An 18,586-nucleotide genomic window follows, 5' to 3' on the forward strand; every position below is an offset into this window, starting at 1 on the left:
GAAGGAAAGTTCCATGTGGCCAAGAATCCATGTCCAGTTTTGTTTGTTGGTGTTTAAAATAACATAAATGACTCATCATCGTAACTTTTATTGAGGAGACTGTGATGGTAAGTGAAATTAGCCAGACCCAGAGAGGCAAAGGTCCAATGCCTTCTCTGATATGTGGGAGCCAGTCCAAAATAAGGAGAGCAAGAAAGTGCGGAGGGGCAGGGGAGACTCCATCAAAATAGAAAAAGCCCCTGGGCTAGAGGAAGGGGAATGGGTGGGGCGCTGGATAAGGGAAGAACCGAGGAATCAATCTGACCTAACTTTCCTATGTCCTTTTATGAAAGGTACCACAGTGAGTCTTACCATCATGGATATCCAGAAGGCATTAATTAAAAAAAATAAAAAATAAAAAAACAACAGAAAGATGGAGAGAGAAGGGAAAAGGGAAAGGGAAATACTGGGAACCAAATTTGAACAAATCATAGTCTGCTTTTTTAATTATGTAAAACTGAATCCTGATGTCATGAATAACTAAAAAGAAAAATTAAAAAACTTATTGAACAGAGCTGATACATGGGTTAAAATTGGGGATTCTGGAGCTAGACAGCGGGGTTCAATTCCCAGTTCTGTCACTACTAGTCTGGTGACCATGGGCAAGTCCCCTGGCTTCTGTTGGGCCTGTTTTCTCATCTGTAAAATGGGAACAGAGCAGTGCCTACTTCATGGGATTGCTACGAGGGCCCGCAGTGAGACTGTCCCTAAAGACTGTCTGGTGTTTTGGGTTAGAACGCTTATTTTTGGCGGTTGGAGTCTGTTTTTTTCCTGGGGAAAGAGGATAACCATGACCCGCCTTAAAGGTGATGGAAAAGTTTAAACGAGATAACGCCAAGGAGGTCTCCTGCCCTCATGCTGGACCGAAATAACTGCGGTTGTTCAGTGCCAGGCGCCTTCTGCAGAATTAGGGACATTACAAGGTGCGGATCGCGAGGGACAGAGCCCGGATTCCCGCCGCCGGTTCCCCGCCGCGTCTGCGGTGTCCCAGGGGCTGAGTCGTTCCCCTGCCGCCCGCAGCCTGCGGGAAGGAGGTGGGTTTGGAGAGGAAGGCACCGGGGATTGGACCGCGGCCGGCAGAGGAGTGCCAGCCGAGGGGAGGGGCCGGCGAGTAAAAAGGGAGCGCGAGGCCGAGAGCCGCACCGCGCGGCCCACGCGAGGGACATCGGCGGGCTCCGGAGTAGGACTCGGGGGACAGTTGGGCCACTAGGGCGGGCTGGATGGCGGGGAGCTGTGAGCGAGATGGGGGCTGGCGAGGAGGGGCTGAGGGTGGGGACCTGGGGACACGTGGGGGTGCGAAGGGTGGGCGGGAGGCTCTGAGTGCTTCGGGGGCTGTTCAGACTCCGGGACGCGCGCCCGGCAAGGGCGGGGCCGGCGGAGGTAGCGCGCCGCGGAGGCTGCCGGTCCCTGACGCCCTGACCCTTTCTCCCCGCAGCCGCAGCTGGCTCCGGCTGGGGGACCATGGGCGCCTCCGCCTCCAGGGGCCAGGCCACCCGGGTCCCCGGGCCGAAGCTGGACCCCGAGGAGGCGCTGGACCTGAGCCAACTGCCACCCGAGCTGCTCCTGGTGGTGCTGAGCCACGTGCCCCCACGCACGCTCCTCACCCGCTGCCGCCGGGTGTGCCGGGAGTGGCGCGCCCTGGTGGACGGCCAGGCCCTGTGGCTCCTGATCCTGGCCCGGGACCACGGCGCCGCTGGCCGCGCCCTGATGTCGTTCGTCCGCAACTGCCTGCCCCCCGCTTGGGACGCCAGGCCTTGTCCTCTGGGCCGCTTCTGCGTGCGCAGACCGTTGGGACGCAACCTCATCTGCAACCCGTGCGGCCAGGGTGGGAGCGCCGGCCGGGAGCTGGAGGGGCGGGGTCCTCTGGGGGCGGGGCGGGGCGGGGCGGGGCCTGCAGGGAGGGGGTGGGAAGGGGCGAGGTCCGCCTGGGCCTGGGGGCGGGGCGGGGCGGGGCCTGCAGGGAGCTGGTGGGAAGGGGCGAGGTCCGCGGAGCTATGGCCCGGGCTGGGGCGAGGCAGTGCTCAGTCTCCCGTGGGAAAGTGGAACTTGGACCCAGGCCTCAGGGGTTTGGGAGGCTTTGTTTGTTTGTTTGTTTTTCCGGTACTGGGGATTCCATCTTCACTAAACTGCATCCCCAGCCCTTTTAATTTTTTTTATTTGGGACCGTCTCGTTAAATTGCCCAGGCTGGTCTCAAACTTGCAGTCCTCCTGTGTCAGCCTCCAGTAGCTAGGATTACCATCCTTTTATTTAACAGAAGGCCTCCGGAAATGGATGGTGCAGCACGGTGGAGATGGCTGGGTGGTGGAAGAAAACAGGAGAACTGTGCCGGGGGCCCCTTCACAAACCTGTTTCGTAACTTCCTTCCGGTGAAAGCCCCTACTCTCCAAGGACTGGGAGGTGGGGGAGGAGAAAGATCTGCTTGTTCTCATGGACCCTTCTCCCACGTTCCTAGTTGGTGCCGCAAGAAGCAGGTCTTGGACCTGGAGGAGGAGGGTCTGTGGCCAGAACTGCTGGACAGTGGCAGGATTGAGATCTGTGTCTCTGACTGGTGAGTGTGATAACAAGCAGCCCCTGTCTAAGACTGGCTGCCTGTGGCTTGGCCTTTGATGGGTAGCTCAATGTGGGCTCCTAACAACCCCTTACAGATAAAGAAACTGCAGGTCAGGGAGGAAGAGGCAATCCTACCCTGGAGCCCTTTCCTCCTCTCCAAAGGGGTCTGGATTGGAAAACATCCGATTGGATCCAGCTCAGTCTTGTTGAAACAGAAGTACATGAAGATTGGGGGGGGGTACATGACTCAGGTGACTCTAAGGAAGCCAAACCCCATAGTCTCTATGGCTGTATATGGCCTATTCTGAAATTCATCTGCTGCAGATCCTGTCTATGGTGGAAAGATCCTGGTTGTTTTTCCTCTCTCTTCCTCATTTCCCCTTCTTCAGCTTTACAAGGGAGAAAAAAAAGTCCTCACTGTCGTTTGTGGTCCCCAGATGTAAAGACTAACGGGGATCCAGGCCAACTGACTTTGGAATTTGGGGTCTTAGCAATTTCACTTATAGTCAAGGCAACAAAACCCCTACCTGAAACTTATCTAAGAGATACGTTCCCAATAAATTTTATTTTTTATTTAATTACTATTTGTCAAATTGTGATACCTGTCTCTTATGATCAGGTACATCATTTGACTGTAAAGAATGAAGCAGGGTGCTCACCTGTAATCCCAGCAAATCAGGAGGCTGAGGCAGGAGGATCTCAAGTTCAACACCAGCCTCAGCAACTTGGCAAGACCCTATCTCAAAATAGGGTTAGGATGTAACTCAGTTGTAGAGCACTCACCCCCCAAGTACCACAAAAAAAAAAAAAAAAAAAAAAGAATCAGTGGGTTCCAAATTTTTCTGCACATCACCCAGGTGGCTTTTCAAACTCCTGCATGTCCATTAAATCATGTTTCTGAGGGTGAGTGCCAGGCATCAATGTCTGTGAGAATTTAAAGCCAAGAGTTAGAAGGCACTGTCCCCAAGACCACCCTCACTTCTAATACCAGCTTCACGTTTAGAGGACTCCCAAAACCACTCTCACTAATTCACTTAAAGGACCCACAGAAAACTATTATACAATTATGGTTTATTGCAAGGAAGATACAGAGTAAAATCAGTCAAAAGAAGCACATAGGGCCAGGCGAGGTGGCACAAACTTGTAATCCCAGCAACTGGGGAGGCTGAGACAGGAGGATCATGTGTTCAAACCCAGCCTCAGCAACTTAGTGAGGTCCTAAGCCACTTGGCAAGACTCTATGTCAAAAAAATTAAAAATAAGGGCTGGGGTTGTGACTCAGCTGTAGAGCACTTCCTAGCATGTGTCAAGTATTGGGTTCGATTCTTAGCACCACATAAAAATAAATAAAGGTCCATTGACAATTAAAAAATTAAAAAGAAAAAAGATGAAAGAAAAAATTAAAAATAAAATGGGCTTGGGGATGTGGCTCAGTGGTTAGGAGCCTCTGGGTTCAATCCCTGGTACCAAAAAATAAAACAGAAATTCCCTTGGTCTTTTCCCCTGCAGTTAGTACTTGTCACCCTCCCAGCACTGATGTATGACAAGACTCATGGACTCTCACCATGAGTTTCATGGTGAAACTCAGGAGGCTCACCGAGTTTCATTTACAGAGTTTTTATTGGGACTTCATCTGATAGGCATTATTGATTCACCGCCTGATTGTGTGGTTAATCTCAGCCTTCAGATCAATTGACATTGACTCAAAGCTACCAAAGCCTCATTGTTGGTCTTTTTGGAGTGACCAGCTCCCACTCTGGAGTGACCTGTAGCTATATAGGCATGACCAGCCCCTGCCCTATGACACTAGTATCCTCAAGTCTCCATCAAACAAAGACACCTCTCAGACACAGCGTTCCAGGGGTCCAGAGGTCACTCAGAAGAACATTGAGAAGCTGGATTTGTATATTTGGGGAAGGCCTTCAGGTAGCAGACACCCAGAGAGATGGAGGGGCAAGTCCAGCCTTCAAGGGCTCTCTCCTTCCACAGGTGGGGAGCCAGACATGACTGTGGCTGTAAGTATCGACTCCTTGTCCAACTTCTAGACACTGACCAGACTGTCCTAGATACATTCTCTGCTGTGCCTGACCCCATCGAGCAGTGGAACAACAATATCTGTTTTCAGGTGAGTCTGACGGGGTAGGGAAAGGATGGTGGGGTCCATACTGGTTACTTATTGCTATGTAACAAATCACCCCAAAACTTAGTGACTTAAAATCAACAGCAGTCCTTTTGTTGCCTTTCACATCTCCTGAGTCAGTAGTTGGAGAAAGGCTGAGGTGGGCCGTGCTGGCTTCAGACCCTCATGCTCAGATAGTGGCCTGCAGATAAGGCCTGGAGCTGAAGGGCAGGGTGGCAGGTGATGTGTGTGGGTGGCAACTGGTGACTGGCCAAGAATCTCTTTTTTCATTGAGTCCCAGAGCTTCCCCGGGGGTCTCTGGGCTTGGACTGCTTTGAGCTTCCTCACAGTATGGCGGCCTCAGGGCAGTCAGGCTGCTTCCATGGTGGCTCAGGGGTGAGGTGCAAGAAAAGTGAGTCTGTCACCTTTTCTGACTTAGCCTGGGAAGTCACTTGGCCAAATCTACTCAGCATCACTTCTACCAAATTCTTGGTTCTAAGCAAACCCACCCAAATCCCAGGAGAAGGGGATTGGATTCCACCAGTTAATGAAGGAGTAGCGAGCTTCTAGAAGAACATGTAGGAGGGTAGATGATGTTGCTGCCATCCTCTTCCAGAAGGTTCTGCCCCCCATCTCAGCCATCACATAACAGTACCAACCCCTTCCTCTATCTACAGGTCACCCATGTGTTCTCCAACATCAAGACAGGCGTCCGTTTCGTGTCTTTCGAACACTGGGGGCAGGACACACAGTTCTGGGCTGGCCACTATGGAGCCCGTGTGACCAACTCCAGTGTGATCATACGAGTCTCTCAGTCCTAGTCAAGGGACGCCTTTCTTGTGAGAGAGCCTGACCATGCCGTCTAGGCGCCGGGACGTTTGGCTGGGACCCCTCGTTAACCAAGTGCTTCTACCTCCCTGGCACACTGAGAACTTCAGGGTCCAGCCAGGGGTCCTTCTGGGCCCTGCATTCAGATTCTGGAAACCACTGGAAGCCTGGTCTTCCATCAGGTCTACCTACGGCTGCTGCTTTGGGTGGGCACAGCACTGCGTAACGGAGACCCACAGGCGACGCCTGAGGAGGCCTTCTCACCCCTCTTCCCCCCACCAGCAGTTCAGCACAGCCCCCTCTGTCCCATCCCCTCTGTTGGTCTCTGTCCCCTCTCCTTTCTGCTTCAGGGACTTAGCTGTCCTTTCAGGGAGGCCCTGTACTGGACTCTGAACTCTTTCTAGCCAGATTCCAGCTGCCTTGGGTGGTGAACTTGACCTCCGGGGCCTTCTGGGCTGCAGGGCTGGACCCAGGCCTTGAAGCTAAAGGTCACCTAGGTTCAAACAGGATTTGGAGATAAATCTGCCCACACTGACTTCCCTGGGAAATGAGGAGGTACCTCAAGTCCAGCCCTGATCCTCAAGGACCTCTGTAATTGTGATATTTAAAATGATTTTATTTTTCATTTTGACATTTTGTTTTCCGAACAGCAAGAGAGTAATCTATCAGCTATAATATATAATGTATCTAGAATGTATCTGGTGATCATATATAATAAATTTATTATTTTGCCAAAAGTGCCTCAGATCTTTGTTTTTTGGTTTTTGGTTTTGGTACCAGGGATTGAACTCAGAGGCACTTGATCACTGAGCCACATCCCCAGCCCTATTTTGTGTTTTCTGTAGAGACAGGTCTCACTGAGTTGCTTAGCACCTTGCTTATGCTGAGGCTGGCTTTGAACTTGTGATCCTCCTGCCTCAGCCACCCTAGTCGCTGGGATTACAGGCATGGGCCACCACACCTGGCTCAGATCTTTTTAATAGAAATATCATGTCACTGCCTAAGTTAATGACTTGGTTCAGAGGAACCAAGAAAATGTTTGATGCAGACAAAAATTTCCAGTCAGTGTCCTTGCATTAGGCAGATGGTGGGTGGGAAGCAGATGGGTGTAGGGTCAAAGTGACACCGTATTCATGGCCTTAGTCATGAAGGTGACATGGAACCACACAATGGCAGGATTGGGCCATTCCAGGGTCACTGCTGACTTGGTGCTGGGTGGATAAATGAGGTGTTTGAGGCCTGGTCACCTGAGCAAAGGCACTGTGCGGTGGCTTTTGATGTATTGCACAACGTCCACCTGATCTTGAATGGCTCAGACGTCCAGTCTCGCCTTGCAATACAGATGCTCTTTAAAACGTATGATGGCTCAGTGGTAAGAGTGCTTGCCTAGCAAGTGGGAGTCCTGGGTTTCATCCCCAGTACCGAAAAAAATCACAATGGGGCTATCCATTGTAAATTGATACCATCAGTCAAATATGCATTGACTGTACCTAGTCTACGGAGCATCATGGCTTAGCAACAGCACAGTGTAGGCGCTCTCCATTGTTTTCTCTCCTGATTGTGACCGGGAGCTGTGGTCCACCAGCAATGCCCAGCATGAGGAGAGAGTGTTGGATCGCCCGTGTCTAGTCTGGGGAAAGAGAATTCCAAATTCACAGTGCGCCTTGTAATGCATAGTATCTTATGCCATTATAAAGTAAAAATAATAAATAAATAAAAATAAGCCAATCCATTGCAAGTCGGGGGCCAGAGTGGGGGAAGGAGCAGGGCGTGCTCCACTGAAGAGCCAACCCAGATGTGGGGAGTTTCGCCAGGATCATGAACAGGGGATTGTGACAGTCTACAGCAGACCTGAAGGTCCTAACCACATGTGGGGGTGGTCCCAGAGTACCCAGTTCCGCTCTAGAGGACATTTGTGGGTGAGTGGAGGAATTTGAAAATGAAGAATGAGGTGAACCTTTACAGGAACGGAAAGAGGGAACCCACTGCCTGGAAGACGTGTCTGTCACATGCATTCATTTTGCATTGTCTGCATGCATTTGGGCTGCTGTCACCAACGACATGAGACTGGATGACTTATGGACAATGGAAACGTGCTCAAGGTTCTGCAGACGAGAAGCACAAGATCAAGCTGCCCTTGGGTCTGTGTCTGCTGAGGGCTGACTGTTTTCAAGATGGCGCCTGTCCTTGTCTGTCACGAGCTGTCGTGGGCTGTGTGTGTGAACTATTGTGCATCGTGGCCTCTTGAGGGGCTAGGCCTGCACCGTGGGCTCCCTGTCTGATCGCATGATGCAGGTGCGCCTGTCCCTCCAGCTCTGCCTAAGATCCCACGCGGCACCTGAGATGGGTGTGACTGCCCAGATGTCAGTCAATCTGCTGACCACAAGACATCAGGAAGCAAGACTCCACCCCGAAACCTTATCCCTGCCTCTGATGCCCACTGCTATAAGATAAAGGAACCTTGGGCAGCGCTCTTTTTCCAGCGTGGAAGCTGACCCTTAATGTCGCAGAGCCGTCCTGCCCTCGATTTGAAAAACTTCTGTCTGTGTTGGGTGATTTTTTGCCGCTTTCTTAGTTCAAAGTTGCAGCCAGCCCTTTGAAACCCAGATCATCTCCATCTGTGCGGGTCATGGACGAGACTTGTCTCCTCACTTGTTGGAAGGAGCCTGGGGCTTGCTCGACCCCTTTATAAAGGCACTAATCCCATTCATGAAGGTGGCACTCTCATGACAATCCCAAAGTCCCACCTCTGAATACAATCACATTGGGTATTAACTTCCAGGCTGCAAATTTTGTGGGTACATAAACATCTAGACCACAGCAGGAATGTATGCACACACATGCATGTTACGCTGCATGAATATATATGGTGGTGAGATTTTTGTATTTATTAGTGATTTTGCTTATCTATGTTTCTAAAGTTCTGCGTGTGTGTGTGTGTGTGTGTGTGTAAATACAAGGCTACAGATAGAGCTAAAGCACCCACAGTGCCATTTCCCTCCTCTTCCATAAGTAACCCCATCTAGAAGACATCTTTGCTGACCGAGCTTTCTGTTATTTTATTTTGTGATTATGGAGAATTCCAAATACAAAACAAAGTAGAAGAGTATGATAACCTCCACGGGTCTTTTGCCCAGCCCTAGTAGTTGTCAATTTATAACCTATCCCTCTCTTTCTCCACCCGTCCCCTATGGATTCCCTCCTGTTATATTATTTTTTTTACATATATGGTATATATTAAAGAAGTGCATGGCACAAAGAGCTTTTTCCTTTTCTTCTTCAGTGCTAGGCATGGAACCCAGAGCCTCATGTATGCTCAAGTATTTAGGAGTGCATATCCCACTTGATGCCTTATCAATCTCTCTATAAAATTCTTCACTGTATTTCCTTTTTCTATATATTTTTTAGTAGTAGATGAACACAATACCTTTATTTTTATTTATTTATTTTTATGTGGTGCTGAGGATCGAACCCAGTGCCTCAGGATGTGCTAAGTAAGCACTCGGCCACTGAGCCACCACCCCAGCCCCTCTATGTGTATTTTCTATAAATAAAGGCTTCCTCCTGCAGAATTACAACTATCGAAATCAGGAACCTCACATCAATCCACTAACCATCTGTTCAGAAAAGGATCCACAGAGCAGGTCCCAGGGTCCATCCTTAGAGAGGCCTGCGGGCAGGGTTGGCCCGTGGCTGGCATCTGGAAGATTCAACTTGGAAGTTTCCCACTGTTCTTCCCTGCTAAGGAGAGGGGCCTTTGTGACCAGTCCCCAGGAAGAGCTTTGGTTGTTATGCCTCCAATGATCTTCCCTGAAAGTCACACACTCGTGACCTTCCTGGGAGACAGAGGTCAGAAGCATCTGAGTGTGGATTCCTCCAGGTTCTGCCTTGTCTTATGACCCTGAGTAGCTAAAATATCCCTATCACACTAGTTAAGGGAGAGGAAAACAGGGAGACAGAGGACACAACCCCATGCTCCAACCTAGAAAGAAACTTCAAAAAACAAGTTCTGGGGCTGGGGCTGGGGCTCAGTGGCAGAGTGCTTGCCTCGCACATGTGAGGCCCTGGGTTGGATCCTCAGCACCACATGAAAATAAACAAAGATATTAAAAAAAGAAAGAAACAAACAAGTTCTCCAGAATAAGTGAGTTCTTTGGGGAGTAAGTGATCTGCGATTCAGGATACACACGTTCTGGCTGGCCATAGGTGTAGCCAGGCAGCCGGGGAGAGGAGAAGTTTTTATTTGTTTTTTGTTTTGGTACCAGGGATTGAACCCAGGGACACTTAACCACTGCGCCACATCCCCAGCCCTGTTTTAGTGTTATTAGAGAGAGACAGGGTCTCACTGAGTTGCTTAGGGCCTCGCTAAGTTGCTTTAAACTCACAATCCTCCCGCCTCAGCCTCCTGAGTCACTGGGATGACAGGCATGTGCCACCAGGCCCAGCAGATGGAGAATATTTTAAAGACAGAGAAGAAGTCCACACAAGTCATTTCAAAACCAAAGTTACAAAGACTGAGGGCTGCAGGGAAGTTGGCGATCGCGGGAGGCTGACCGCAGCCCTTGGCGGGTGAGTGTTCGCGTGCACACAGCCTGTCAGAACAGTGTCTTGGGGAAGTTGTGTGACGATGGGAATCCTGTGGTAAGTCCTGTCATGGGAGTACATGTCTGGGGACTTCCTTCTCGTGCCTCTTGTTGGATGTGTACCGAAGTGACTCCACTTTGGCATCAGTGACTTTTACAATGGTATGAAACAGCGGATGAGCTGCCGTGTGGCAGGAGGCAGATGTGACCTAGGGAACTTAAGACCATAGATTCAACGTCTGGAGCCATGACACAAGCCACCGTGGCCCATCTGGGTGGGAGCTCACTCAGAAAAAAACACAGCAGGGGAGGCCTTTGGCCCTGTCCCTCTCTGTCCCAGGAGGGAAGCAAAAGAGGTCAAATGCCCCCCCACTGAGTTTTAGATGAACTAAATGTTAAAAGGTTGCATTGTTCTCCTCCAAATGAGAAGAAAAATGGTTAAAACCGTTTGCAGGGGGCTGGGGCTGCAGCTCAGGGGTAGAGCACTTGCCTGGCATGTGTGAGGCGCTGGGTTGGATTCTCAGCACCACATATAAATGAAAAAAAAAAAAACAAAGGTCCATTGACCACTAAAGAAAAAAATATGTTTTTTAAAGATATTGTGTCCATCTACAACTAAAAATAATTTAAAAAAACACACACACAATCTTTAAAAAAAATTGCAAGGCTGGGTCCATACTTTAGGTAACCCAGATGGAAAGAAAAAACAAAATAAAATACACACGATTGCAGGGATTTCCTCAGCCTTAGAGGCTGCTGAGCCCACCCTCCTCCCAGCTGAAATCTCTGGGCCATTATGAACTCTGCCAAGTGGTTACGGCAAGGTGGGTGTGCGGTTGTGCAGGCGTGTGATCCCAGTGACTCTGAGGCAGGAGGATCGCCAGTTCAAAGCCAGCCTCAGCAACTTAGCCAGACCCTGTCTCGAAATAAAAAATAAAAAGGGATGGGGGTGTGACTCAGTGGTTAAATGTCTCTGGGTTCAGTCCCCAGTGCCCAAGCCAAAAAAAAAAAAAAAAAGTTGACTGCTAAAGACGTGAGTAAACTTGCAGTGGGAACAGAGGAAGAGAAAAATTTGAAAAGCTGCCCGGGGGCTGGGGCTGGGGATGTAGCTGAGTGTGAGGCCCCAGGTTCAATCCCCAGCACACAAAAGAGTTGTGCTTCTAATACACATTAGAGGTCACCTGAGCAGAGAGATCTGCAAGAGTAATCTGTGGGTGTGGCTTCTGCCTTGCTCTTTGCCACCGTGAGAGGACTGGAATTTGAATAATTGAATGCTGTGCAGGTCTTGAGAACAAGTGCCAGTCTCCGAAAACGATGGCTTTACCATAATTTTGGCCTATCAGAGCCTTTGGGGGGAGGGAGACGATGTGAAGAAACATAATCTCCAGATGGGAATTCACTTTGAGAGTTTAGAAAAGCAATTTAGAGCTGACTAATGAGCCCCTGTTAAAAATCAAATGCCCGACCCTTAGAGGATGGTCATTTTCCAGGCTAGTGAACATTCTTTCTATTTTTTTTTCATTCTAACTGCAAAAAAATTTTTTTGCCTTTTTTTGTTTATTTTTTAGAGCAGTTTTAGGTTCACAAAAAAAAAAAAAAAGAGTGGAAGGCACAGAGTTCCCAATATATATACCCCTGCCCCACACATGCATCGCCTCCCTCCCACTAGCATGTCCCATGGGGGGTGGTACCTTTGGTACCATCAATGAATCTACGTTGACACATTGTCACCAAAGTCCATAGATTGCATTAGGGTTCACTCTTGGTGTCGTACAAATTCCATGGACCTTCACAAATACATAATAATGGCCGGGGATGGTGGCACACATCTATAATCCCAGCAGCTGGGGAGGCTGAAGCAGGAGGATTGCAAGTTCGAGGCCAGCCTCTGAAACTTAGCAAGGCCCTAAGTACTTAGTAAGACCTTGTCTCAACATAAAAACTAAAAAGGGCTGGGGATGTGGCTCAGTGGCAAAGTGCCTCTGGGTTCAATCCCCAGTACCAAAAAATAAAAATAAAAAATTTTTTAAAAAGAAAGAAAAACACACACACACACATACACACACACACAGTGTCATGCAGAATAGTTTGACCATCCTACAAATGCTCGATGCTCACATACTCATCTCCCTTCTCTCAAACCCTGGCAGCCACGGATCTTTGTTCTCTCTCCAGTTTCACCTTTTCCAGAATGCCATACACTTGGAATCACGGAGCATATCATCTTTTCAGATTAATTCTTTCATTTAGTAATCGACTGACAGGAGAGAAATGGTTGAGGGCAGCCGTGCGCAGCGAGGGGACTTGGAGCACAGCCTCTGGCCTGCAGCCTCTTGGCTTTACTGCTGCTGAAGAGGAGCCCTGACTCTTCGCCTCCTGCAGCCGCGGTGCTAACTGCTCGCCTGGCTCCGGCCACAGCCTTCTGTCTCTGTGGGCTCAGCCTCAGCAGGTGCTGTGCTAAGTAGAAAGCAGGCACATGCCAAAGAATAGGACTTGGACTCTGAGACCGTCACAGATTTAGACAGCCCTCCGTGGGACCTAAGCTGTGAAATGCCACAAGAGGTCCCTCGGGAACTTCTTCTACCTCCACCCTGACCACCAGGCCTCTGGTCAGGTTAAGTTGCAGGAGGCTCATGAGGTTCGTTGGACCCATAATGTGTGCAAATGGCTTTGATCACTTGGTCCTGGGGGTATTTGCTGGGATTTTTCACTGTAAAACTAAGATGTTGCCCTTTGTTAATTGTAAGTCAGAGTTGGACCAGGTGGCTCAGGCAGGAAGACCACAAGTTCAAAACCTCAGCGATGGCGAGGCCCTAAGCAACTCAGCGAGACCCTGTCTCTAAGTAAAATACAAAATAGGGCTGGGGATGTGGCTCAGTGGCTGAGTCCCTGAGTTCAATCCCTGGTGCCCAATAATAATAATAACAACAAGAAGTCAGATGGCACGGGATGTGGGCGGAGATAGTTTGAGAGCTGATAAGTGAACATCCTACTTTCCATTCAACTGTCACCAAATGCTTAGCATCTTTAGAGAGACCAGTCTGCAAGGCCAGCTCCTGGCTGACATCTGGCACCTTGGATTCCAGGACTAATAAGCGAGTCTCACGTTGACAAGGTTGCGCAAGCAATATGGTTTAAGTGCCCTCCCTTCTGGGAGTCTGTACTCTTCGCTCACACAGTGATCAGCCTGAACCACTTTGTTTGCACAGTCTAGTCACAATAAACTACCTTATCAGTCAGGGAGTGGTGGGAGCGCTTCCAAAATCCAAGCTTCCTGATGCCAGCCAAGGGCCAGCCTTGGCAGCATGCCCTTCTAAACACTGAAGCCTCACTGTCGGGCAGTGGCCCACGTCTGTAATCCCAGCAGCTCCGGAGACTGAGGCAGGAGGATCATGAGTTCAACGCCAAACTCAGCAATTTAGGGAGGTCCTAAGCAACTCAGTGAGATCCTGTCTCTAAATAAAATAGGGGATGTGGCTCAGTGGTTAAGCACCCTGGTTTCAATCCGTGGAACCAAAAATTAATTAATTAATTAATTAATTAAAATAAAAGTCTCAGGGGGCACAGTAGCAATACCTATGGTCCCAGCTACTAGGGAGGCTGAGATAGGAGGCTCACCTGAGCTCAGGAGTCAACCTGGACATAGGGAGATCCCCACCCACCAAAAAAGATAAGAAACTTCAAGCTTGTATGTTGCCTCTCTTCTGCACACTTCCGAATTGAGTTTCATGTGAAATGAGAACCTAGCTAGACCCCAAATTTCTTTGATTGTTCTAAATATGTAGAACTTCCTTCTTTATCTGTCTGATTCTTAATTTTTTTTTTTTTTTTTTTTTTTTTTGGTACCAGGATTGAACTCAGGGGCACTCAGCCACTGAGCCACCTCCCCAGCCCTATTTTGTATTTTATTTAGAGACAGGGTCTCGCTGAGTTGCTTAGGGCCTCATTGAATTGCTGAAGCTAGATTTGAACTCGCGATCCTCCTGTCTCAGCCTCCCAAGCCACTGGGATTACAGGTGTGCACCACCATGCCTTGCTTGATGGTTAATTTTATAGGTCCACTTGACCTGCTAGGGGATGCCCAGCTAGCTGGGAGAACTTGATGTCTGGGAGGGTGTTTCTGGAAGAGATCTGGCTTGTCTTGGCAGGCTGAATAAAGAAGACCACCCTTGCCAAGGTGGACAGGCATCACCCAGTCCATAGAGCAGAGGGCAGACAAAGGGCCGACTCCCCGTCCCTGGGTGAGCTGGGACCTCCGTCTTTGGCTCTCAGACATTGATGCTCTTGTCCCTTGATCCTCTGGACTCTGGTCAGGACTTTGACCATCACCTACTTTCCCTCCCCCAGACCCCCCCCCCCCACTGTGCTCCAGAGTCACAGGCCTTTGGACTCAGATGGCCACATCCCCAGCTTCCCCGGTTCTCAGCTTGTGTGGGGCCTCCTGGCTCCTTAAGCACTGAAGCCAATTCCCACAATGAATAAGTCAGCACATGCGTCCGCGTGCGGTCCTGCGTTCCGTGATGATGTTCCCGTCAGCCAGGGAGTGCACACACAGGGTGTCTCACAGAGTCTCATTGCCTAGTAACATCAGAGGTGTCTTAGTTTGCTCAATTCTCTCTGATGTTCACACAACAAAATCACCTAAGGATGCAGTTCCTAGAACGTCATGTCGTCAAGCAACGCACGACTATAAATAAAATGTATCCGATCTCCCATTAGCTCTGTTTCTCTGAAGAGCCCTCATGAGTACAAACAGTATGTACGCCCCAAAAGGAGTTTCTCTAAGCATTTGCCTAGAAACCTATAAGCTCAGGTGACCAAAGGTCTGATAACCTGATTATCACAGAAGACATTTCTACACTGTGTGTGTGTGTGTGTGTGTGTGTGTGTGGTGCTAAGGACAGAACCCAGGGCCTCTCGTGTGCTAGGCAAGTGCTGTACCACTGAGCTACACCCTGGGCCCCCGGAACATTTTTCTTGACATAACAAGTCACCAGTGTGTCACCCTCAGTACCTGGTCTTTCCTTCTGAAGTACGATCACTAAGACAATGCCACACACTTTAGAATTTTTTTTGTTTGTTTATTTTAATGCTTTGGAGTTAGCATCTCACTTCTGATATCAGTTTCTATATTCATTAAGTTGCAGGCGAGGATGCAGGAACAAGCCCTCCAAAACCCAGAACCTTCAGCAACAGGAAACACATCTGTCATTTAATGCTCCACAGGTTGGTGGGCAGGCTGGGCAGGTGGGTGGCATTGATCCTTGATGGATCTTCTACCACGTTCCATCTCCAGGTTTAAGGAAACGATTGAAATACTATTTCCAATCCAGTGGGGAGAGGGCGACAAGGAAATGTGAGAAAATGGCTCAGTTTTAAAGCAGGTGAATTGGAAGTCACCCAAAATATCTCCACATCCATTGGCCTGGACTTAGTCACATGGGGACATCTAGCTGAGAGGAGCCTGGGAACTCCTACTGGGTGGCCCACTCAATATTGATGGCTTTTATGGGTGAGAGGAAGAAAAAGAAAACAGATGAAGAAACTGATGGAGGTAGCAGTTCCTGTCACAGATGGTGTGGGGTGACCCACCCGGTGTCCTCTGACGCCCATTCTCGCCTACCAGTAGAGCAATAGAAACCATAACAATATCTCTGGCTAGAAAAACCTCCCTGGAATTAAAACTACATTTCCCAGCTTCCCTTGCATTTGACTAAGTTCTGGCTTAGTCACGGCCCACTTTCCACCTTCTCTTCAGCACTCTGGGTGCTTGGAACGAGTGTGTGATGGCCGGAGCTCCATTCTGGACCCTGAGGAGAGCGGGCCCTGAGGAAAGCCACATCCAAGGAACCGCAGAGAGAGGAGGCAGGCGCGGGTGAAGACAGCAGTGACGTGATCTCCTGTAGGGTGTTGTGATTTTGCTCGTCTGTTCCACATGGCCAGACCCAAGTCCGGGTGTAGCAGAATGTCACCTTCATGGGTCTCCGGCAACTTGTTTTCATTCAATGTTACACTTTCCATCTTTAGACATATTGAATTAAATATATTGAATTCATTCTTCTTTCTCCCCCTTTCTTCCATTATTATTATTATTATATTTTTATGTATTTTGTTTTTGATGCCAGGGATTAAACTCAGGGCCAGGGTCCTTAATTGCTGAGCCACATCCCCAGCCCTTTTTTTATATTTTATTTACAGACAGGCTCTCTCTGAGTTGCTTCGGGCCTCACTAAATTCCTGAGGCTGGCTTTGAATTCAGGATCCTCCTGCCTCAGCCTCCCAAGCCACTCACTTTTTTTTTTTCTTTTTGGTGGTGCCGGGGATTGAACCCAGGGTCTTGTGCATGCGAGGCAAGCACCCTACTGACTGCGCTACAGCCCCAGTCCACCGAGCCACTTTCTTTTTTAACATGATTATATATATATATATATATATAACATTTAACCATTTTAAGTGTATAATCCAGAAGAGGCCCAAACCACACTGACAACACGGTGCGACCGTCCCCAGGATCCACTTCCAGAACTCCTTCATCATCCCAGCAGAGACGCCGTACCCACTACTAACCCCCATCCCACTCCACCCGCCTCCTGCTGTCTGGCTCCCTGTGTTGGCCTGTTCCAAGGACCTGATAGATTCCTCGTGGGATCATACATTTTGTCCCCTCTGGTCAAGTTTAACCCGTCCACTTTGACTCCTCTGTGATGGGACACTGTCTCCTTTGTTAGCTCATCTTTGTCGTCCTGTGATAAGGCTCAGAGTTTACTCCAAAAGAACAGGGAAATCTTTTCTTGGCGTTTGGGCTAAGCAGACTTTTTGTTTTATAAGAGAATAGAGGAGCTGGGATTGTGGCTCAGCGGTTGAGCCCTCGTTTAGCACGGGTGGGACCCGGCTTCGATCCTCAGCACCACATAAAAATAAAGGCATTGTGTTGTGTCCATCTACACCTAAAAAAATATAAGAGAATAGAATCTTTTTTAAAAAAAGAATTATGTTTTATAATTGTGCTGCTGGTATAGAAGTGCTATTGGATGTTTTTCCTATGTTGACCTCATATCCCACAGACTTGCTGAAGTTTTGTGTTAATGCTTTAAGGGGATTAGTTTTCCCCTTCCTTCCTTCCTCCCTCCCTCCCTCCCTTCCTTCCTTCCTTTTCTTTCCCCCTCTCTCTTTCCTTTCCTTCTCCAGTACAGGGATTGAACCCAGAGGTCCTTTACCACTGAGCCACATCCCCAGATCTTTTTATTTTTTATTTGGAGGGTCCCACTAAGTTGCTTAGGGCCTTGCTAAGTTGCTGAGACTGGCCTCGAACTTGTGGTCCTCCTGCCTCAGCCTCCGAAGTTTCAAGGATGACAGGTGTGCACCCCATGCCTGGCAAGGGGGATTGTTCTAATTAAGTTGGGCATTGGTTACTGAGTTTTGATAGGTTCCTTTTATCAGATGAAGATTCTCTCTCATTCCTAGTTGGCCATCACTATTTACTATAAGAGAGTGTCAAATTCTATCAAATGTGCTTTTCTACTTTAATTTGTTAATATGGCATATTATATTAGATCTTTTGAAATTTTTTATTGGGAAACATGTCACAGGCACAAAAGCACAGTGTGTGCCGCTACTTGCTACAAAGACCCCTTTCAGGTCGGAGGCACTCTTTCCCCCAGCTGCTGGAGTGTCGGTGTTGGTGGCTCAGCTGTGCCTGTCTCAGGGCGTCCCTGCAGCCAGAGACAACCGTCTGGCTCAAGCTCGAGACCATCCCCAGGGCCAGCCACATTCTATGTCTGTTCAGAAAAGTGTACAAAAGTCTGACGCCATTCCCCAACTGGGCCATCCCCAGTCCCAAGTCCTCTGTAGGACTGGCTGAGGCTGGGTGGCACTGTACCTTCTCCCCAGACCCCAGAAGCACCCGCTTCCATACAAGCGTCACCCCACAGAGCCCCCCAGAACCATCTGCCTGCGAGTCCCCAGCTCAGAGTGTTTCCCAGGAAACCCTACATAAGAAACAAGCTCTGACTGACTGTGCGTGTGTGTGTGTGTGTGTGCATGTGTGTGTTTTCATGGTTTCTTATTTTTAAACAATAATAAAATACATACTTCCGTGTCCACCAAATAGTGACCAGTGCCTCAGAAGCCCACGGTGGGTCCTGCCCCTTCTGCCCTACTCAGAGATTGTCACTATCCTGAGTTCTGCAATAATATCTCTCCCCACCCCATTAGTGTTCTACCCTACAGTTTCTGTGCATCCATTTATACCAAGTTCAAGAGCACCAACGCCATCCATGAATTGTGTACCTGGGCACACGTACCTGCACGCACACACACTGGTGTACATGTATCATAGGTGGCTTTGCCTGCATGTGAAGGTGGCTTCTTTCATTCAACATCACCCTGAGTCCACCCCCTTTGGTGAAGATGGCTGTTGTTCACTAATGTCCATCACACAACTGGACTACAGCGTGGGGAGCCGTT

General features: G+C 49.0%; 1 protein-coding gene across 2 annotated transcripts; it reads left to right on the forward strand.

Annotated features, from left to right (window-relative positions):
- The first annotated feature begins 1,198 nt into the window (after window positions 1-1,198).
- Fbxo27 (F-box protein 27) lies at window positions 1,199-6,274 on the forward strand. Of its 2 annotated transcripts, XM_027941479.2 has the most exons (6): window positions 1,199-1,219; window positions 1,475-1,864; window positions 2,295-2,406; window positions 2,493-2,588; window positions 4,580-4,715; window positions 5,387-6,274. In XM_027941479.2, exons 2-6 carry the CDS (start codon window positions 1,501-1,503, stop codon window positions 5,528-5,530), a joined length of 852 nt encoding a protein of 283 aa, XP_027797280.1. In that variant the 5' UTR covers window positions 1,199-1,219; window positions 1,475-1,500; the 3' UTR covers window positions 5,531-6,274. The 2 variants fall into 2 exon arrangements, with proteins under 2 accessions (XP_027797280.1, XP_071460521.1); XM_071604420.1 differs by lacking the exon at window positions 2,295-2,406 and having other exon boundaries at window positions 4,636-4,715.
- The last annotated feature ends 12,312 nt before the right edge of the window (window positions 6,275-18,586 follow it).

Source organism: Marmota flaviventris, chromosome 18 (genome assembly GCF_047511675.1).
Source record: "Marmota flaviventris isolate mMarFla1 chromosome 18, mMarFla1.hap1, whole genome shotgun sequence".
Classification (NCBI taxonomy): domain Eukaryota; kingdom Metazoa; phylum Chordata; class Mammalia; order Rodentia; family Sciuridae; genus Marmota; species Marmota flaviventris.

What these genes read in the sequence shown, in the direction of transcription:
- Fbxo27 (XM_027941479.2), top strand. Translation starts at nt 1,501, where the DNA reads ATGGGCGCCTCCGCCTCCAGGGGCCAGGCCACCCGGGTCCCCGGGCCG. An exon ending in GAGATCTGTGTCTCTGACTG is followed by an intron (nt 2,589 to 4,579) that starts GTGAGTGTGATA and finishes CTCCTTCCACAG; the next exon opens with GTGGGGAGCCAGACATGACT. An exon ending in ACAACAATATCTGTTTTCAG is followed by an intron (nt 4,716 to 5,386) that starts GTGAGTCTGACG and finishes CTCTATCTACAG; the next exon opens with GTCACCCATGTGTTCTCCAA.